The 6,264-nt window shown below is 34.1% G+C and overlaps 1 protein-coding gene across 4 annotated transcripts in view; it reads left to right on the top strand.

Moving 5' to 3' along the window:
• Positions 1 to 6,264, top strand: part of Ubr1 (Ubr1 ubiquitin ligase) — a 138,655-nt gene that overhangs the window by 110,066 nt on the left and 22,325 nt on the right. For 3 of the 4 annotated variants that reach the window (XM_068387396.1, XM_068387405.1, XM_068387414.1), the window contains exons 23-27: positions 2,251 to 2,547; positions 3,311 to 3,535; positions 3,967 to 4,176; positions 5,452 to 5,616; positions 5,753 to 6,006. In XM_068387396.1, coding sequence (XP_068243497.1) covers positions 2,251 to 2,547; positions 3,311 to 3,535; positions 3,967 to 4,176; positions 5,452 to 5,616; positions 5,753 to 6,006 — 1,151 coding nt within the window. The remainder of the gene's footprint in view (positions 1 to 2,250; positions 2,548 to 3,310; positions 3,536 to 3,966; positions 4,177 to 5,451; positions 5,617 to 5,752; positions 6,007 to 6,264) is intronic. The other variant, XM_068387422.1, reaches the window with a different exon arrangement.

The raw sequence follows: 6,264 nt of genomic DNA, 5'->3' as shown, positions 1-6,264 counted from the left end.
CCCTTCTAATGAAAGTCCAGGTCGAAACCAACCATGCCACGAGAGGCCATAAAAGATATCGGAACCTGACGCTACCCAGCTGTCCGAGGATTTACCTGGCGAGACATCAGTCTCTTACCAGCGAGTTTTACCCGATATCCCGGCCCACCACGTGACACAATTGGTAGTAATTCATTCAAATTACCCCTAATGAGTCAATATGGATAAATATCAACACAACATCGTGTTCAAATAGAAATAAATTTCTACCTCATACTTGGGATCGAACGCTAGCCCCTTCTAATGAAAGGCCAGGTCGAAACCAACCATGCCACGAGAGGCCATAAAAGATATCGGAACCTGACGCTACCCAGCTGTCCGAGGATTTACCTGGCGAGATATCAGTCTCTTACCAGCGAGTTTTACCCGATATCCCGGCCCACCACGTGACACAATTGGTAGTAATTCATATTGACTCATTAGGGGTAATTTGAATGAATTACTACCAATTGTGTCACGTGGTGGGCTGGGATATTGGGTAAAACTGGCTGGTAATATATATCGTGTGTGTCGCTTATTCAAGATCATACACCACATTCTATTGGCTGACAAATGAGAGTTGGCGAATCAAGGCATGGTACAGTGATATACATCTTGGCAGCTTATTGGCCAAGGGTGATGCTAGTCCAGGCAACATTTCCCCTTACGTTACACTGCGTTTACAAGCTGTACGTCAATGTGTTACTTTATACTCTCTTTTGTGATGCTTTCATTAAAGATTTTATTTGTTACAGTCAATCAAACCGGACGATGGTGCCTATGATTGGCTATGCAGTATATAATTTTCTTTTTCGTCATCTATTTCATAGCTAATTTGTTGTCATCATCATCATTCAAGTTTCATTTGAATGCATATGTTAGGAGTACCCCATACAGAATTAAGTTTATATAGTACTGTAATGTTATAAAGAAATTTTACATGTCTTGTAGCCTTAAAATATTCTACATAGTGCTGTTTGTATACAGTAGTGAAATCTAGCCCGTACCCGAGAACTAGGCTAGGCAAGCCTAAGCTTAGGGCCGTATTCAGTAGTATTGCACTTATACGTTTACAGTAGTGTAAATCTTGTATAAATAAGTGTTCATAGGAATTTTGAAAATTTTTCCTAGAGTGTGGGATGTTGCATGGAACAGTTAGAAAGGGACTGTATGAATTATAGTCATTTGGAGATGTAGTTGAGAGGAATAGAAGGTTGTTGGTAGGCTACATAAGCCTTGGGGAATAGAATATTGTAAAGGCTTTGAAATTTTAGGTAGTGGAACAACATGAAGATCAGTTCTATCCAAATGAAAGCTACTTTTTGGAAAATATGTTCATTGGCGGTTAGTAAATTGAAAGAAATTGAGCGTGTGCACAGGTTTTTTATAATTGGTTTGTCAGTTAATTTCAACTCTGTTGTTATGAATGTTTGATTTTTCTGTTGGGATGTTGACAGAATATAAGTATTATAAAAGCGTATTTTATTACAATATATTCATCTTGTAGACACATTTCATTATAGTAATTTTTTAAATTTAACAGCAAAATTATTACTGTCAATGCTACAACTTTTGTCTCAGTTGAATTTTTTCCTAAATTCTCATAGGATAATGCAAAGTACAGTCGATGTTGCATTGATGTTCCTTACAGATTATAATAAACACCTTTTTTAGTTGGTGATATTTCACTGGATTAAAGATTATAATTTCATGACTACCAGGGCATTGTCTTTTGAGTGTTTCTGTGATCAATATTTGTATTTTTTTATTATTGAAGATAATGCATGAGACAGTTCGGTTTGTGCTGTATGAGAAGTGAACTAAATATGGAGTGAATTATATTGCAGATTATTAACTAATACTTTAATAATGTTAATGATATATTGTGATTTTGAAGGAATGATTTTTTCCCCAACATTTATTTTAGAGTACCATACTTTCAATTGCACACTAACATCTTCCACAGACTTGCTTAAATTTTACATACAATACATTAATACATTTTTGATAGAGTAAGAAAACCTGAGGAAGGATGTGACTGATACAAAAACTTTGGCTTCAAAAGGAATGATTGATGCTTGTAGCAATCTTTGTTCTCAGGAAATAACCTTTCCCTGACATTTAGTAATCAAGAGTTGATATATTATGAAAATAAATATCTGAAGTTTTGAGGCCAAAATCCAATTGTATATGGTGTGTCGAGTGTTTAACTGTGTTTTGCATGGTGTGCAGACTGTCGTGATGTCAGGAGTACGACCAGATGAGGAAGGAACCTCTCAAGATGACGTGGACATGGAAGCAGCACAACAGGGAGGTTCGGTAGTAACCTCTAGGGCTGTGCCATCTTTTGGCATTACCGTACCGACAACAGCAGGCTCTGTGGGTGGTGGGGGGAGTGCCTCTGTTGTAGTATCTAGATTAGGCCCAGGAACTGCTGCTGTAGGTCGGCATCAAAGCCAAGGGGCAGGGGGGCTGAGGGGTAGGCCACCTCACGGGCCAAAATTACATCACCACAAAAAGCATAAAAAGGTACTTTATTTTTTGTTTAAAATTCAGTTTTTCTTTAGTTAATCTTTCAAGTGTTGCACAAAAATGAGATTTTTCTAGTCCAATGATTTTTTGTTTTTATTTTAGAAAGGCTATATAATTTTTTCCTATTTTTCCAAATATCCAAACCTAAAGGTAGGGTGTGAAAACTTAGTGTTTTATTTGTAAACTATTAGATGGTGGTGGCTATTTTATTTTAAGAAAAATAAGATTTAATGGTCATGCAGGCATGGTTTTCGAGTAAATTTTGTATTCTTTTCGTAAACAATTCATACCTCATTATTTATACATAGTTTTATGTACTTGAACTCACCTGCTAGTGATACACATTGAATAATTGATATCCTTGCTATAATTTATTATTAGTTTGTAACTGTATTGTCTATTTAAGAAGCTTTATGGTAAAGATTATGGAATTATTGTTGTGACTGTTTTAATATTTTTGGGTTTGTAGTGTATTTCCATTAAATGACAAGTGTCCTAGCATAAATTTAGTTGTCAAACTTGTATTCAGAACTATTATAGATAAAAATAGTTTTTATATTGGCCTTTAATACGAAAGGATTTAACTACAGTAATTTTTCATTTGGTTAGGCTTACTTCACACATTAGTTGATTAAATAAACTTCAGTGTTAAGTGATTTGCTTATAACTTGAGATTATTTATTGCATAATGCATTCACTTATCACTTTAAAGAATAAAATTTCAACATTTGTTCACGTTGCAACCCATTATTTTCCTTAGGGAGGAGATGGAAAAGAGGAAAAAGAGGAGTCGCAGAACTGTACCGAGGGAACGTGGACATCTGCTCCTTTCCCCAAAGTCAGACTAGAGATCATGGCTTCATCTTCTCTTGAAGCTGCTGATGCCTTTAGTTTTTTGTTTAACCATCCAGCATCTACTACCATACCAGTGATAGAACCCCAGACATCAGAAATGATGGGAAATTTTGCACACGCAGTTTATATGGTATGTGTTCAATTCAACTACTGTCCTGTGCTGTTATTATTATTTAAAGCTTATTTACTGCATTTCACGTTGAGGCTGTTAACTGACTTTGAATGAATTGCCATGTAATACGTTATAGTCAGAATTACATTTTGCTTTTATTAGAAATATTTTTTTTAAGGTTAATTGAACTTTGTAATGTTTGAGTTACGTTAAATAACTTTAATTCATGTCCTCCTAACATTTTTTTTCAGTTGGGTACTAGACCCTTGAAACAATGCTTTCAGGGAGCTATTAATTAAATTGGTATTGATAATAAGCTAACTTCTGGGTTCTGATACAGTAGTAAATTTGAGTTCAGTTATTGTTGTTTTTAAGTGATTAAGTTTGATGCTCTCTTTTCTATTTCCAATGGAATTATGATCATATTTCATCCATTATTATTTTTACAGCATGGGTTAGGTGTGAATCCCAACTTATCTAGCAGAAGAATTCCTCTAATGGTTTGGGATACTGTTGCCTACACCATTCATACATTGGAGCAGACACAGCGTAATGCGAATCGTGCCCTTCTAACATCACTGTCATCTCGTCAACATGATTGTTTGGCAGCTCTTGTGAAATTTGCAGCTCATGTACCATCCTGTGTAAAGAAGAAGCAGGTTAGTGTATTTATGACTTCATATCTTCATTTTAGTCTACATATGTAAATGTTTCTGTTTATAAGCTAAAATCTTAATGTTTTCCTTTAGTGATCTTTTTATGTTGAAAAACTGGATAACCAAATATGGTTTCATAATATAAACAAAGTTAATGGAACCTTTTATTATTAAGCATTCAAGATTTGTGTCATTGATACCAGTATATCATATGATCCCTTTGATGACAAGAATAATTTTGCCAGGTTATTATTATTTTGATGATTCATACCGGTATGTTACATTGCTAATATTCATAAAGCTAGCTTGTTTGTCTTTGAAATTAAAAACAAGTTTTCTTTCTCTCCTCTGTTCTGTAAACCCTCGTGGGTGACTAGTTAGTGTCAGATCGTCCTTAGGCATGAGGATGATGCTGTGCCTGCTAGCCTGTTGGAGCAATCAAATTTCTGTCATCCTATTTTACTTGTGTATATTTAGTAATATTACATTGGTCATTGTTTTTAGTGGAATATTTTCATAGTATATGCATGCACATGACATTTCTCTCTCTTAGGAGTAAAATATCTAGAAACAATAGCACAGTATATTATGGAAAAGCTTTACTATGCAGTAGCTGCCATCAGCACCAATAAACAGTATATCATCCCAGGACATTTTATTGGAGTTTCGTTAAAAAAAAAATTTTGTACTGTAATTTTAAGATCAGAAAAGTTTTAATTACATATATTTTTACTAAAGTTTTACTCTTATAAAAGTAAGAATATGTATCTTGAGTTCCCAAGGTTTAAAGATTTTAGAAATATGTTGGTACTGTATATGGACTGGGCATGCTCATGAGAGAGGTATATATTGTCAAGTGACTGTGAATATGTTTAGTTAGATTCCACAAAACTAATAGTGTGTGCTAAATTGCACAAAATGATAAACAAAACACCTAAGATGAAAAGTATGTCATGTTTTTGCAAGTAGGTTTTAAACATGTAATTACAGTCTTCTACAGTACTCTTATGATGTATTTTGTACATTGCATTTAAAACCCTTTACATGTGCAGGACAGGAAAGTATTTTAAATAGATACTTGGACTTTGAAAATATGATCTTTATTGGAATCTAGTCCGTCTATTTTTATAGTAAGTTGACTGAATGCTGTTATACAGTTTTTTACACTTTTATTGAGGCTATCATACAATAAGCTCAAATTTATTTGAGATTTTTTTTAATTTGTTCCCGTAAACTGCTATCGTATGTATAATTCTTTTTTTATTTTTTCCCATACAGCACATTGAAGCAGCTAGTTTACGTTTGTTAAGTGTGGTGTTTGAAGGTGGAGAATCATCGCCTTGTTTCTTAGAATGGGATACATTTAGCGTTCTTGTTACTCTCAGTCTCAGTTTACCGTCAGTGTTTCCCAATATTCAGGGAATGGCTATTGGTTCTGCTCAGGTAAGTTTCAAAATTTTGGGATACTGTTTGTTCATCTGTCTCTGTTGTATTACTGAAGAAGCATGTTTTTAAAGTTGGTTCTATATAAAATTCTTGCCGTTTATAAATATATTAATACTGTAATGTTTTACTCCAGGATCTGTACCTCCTTCAAGTGTGCTTCTTGGCTCATCTCGTACAACTTCTCATCACATATGAACCACAGACAACTGAAATGGATGTCGACCTTGATTATGAAACTAATGATTTGTGTGAAGAACAAAGCAGCAGCAGCACGAATAGTGACGCCTCTTGGCTTGTGTCTGTTTTAACCTGTTGTAGGGCATTAGCGAATTTGAACCCCTTGAATGTTGAACCTCAACGACTCCTAGACTACATCAAAGAAAATTGGTATGTTGTTCATTATTTCTGTGATATTGCCAAATGTGAGTTTTGCAAAGTGTAGATAAAAAATATGTTGTTGTATTTTATACTTATTTCAGGGTCTCATTTGAATTATAATTTTAATTACAGTATCATTAAATTTTCTGATTTTCTTGTTTATTCTTTTTCATTGATAAGTTTACTGTAATGGCATCAAAATTACAAGAGACAAAGCTTTAAATATATTTCATATAACCTTACCAAGAAATGCCTTTTGTTTTTATT

The sequence above is a fragment of the Palaemon carinicauda genome, chromosome 1 (genome assembly GCF_036898095.1).
Source record: "Palaemon carinicauda isolate YSFRI2023 chromosome 1, ASM3689809v2, whole genome shotgun sequence".
Taxonomy (NCBI): Eukaryota; Metazoa; Arthropoda; class Malacostraca; order Decapoda; family Palaemonidae; genus Palaemon; species Palaemon carinicauda.
This window is presented reverse-complemented; position numbering and strand designations above follow the sequence as displayed.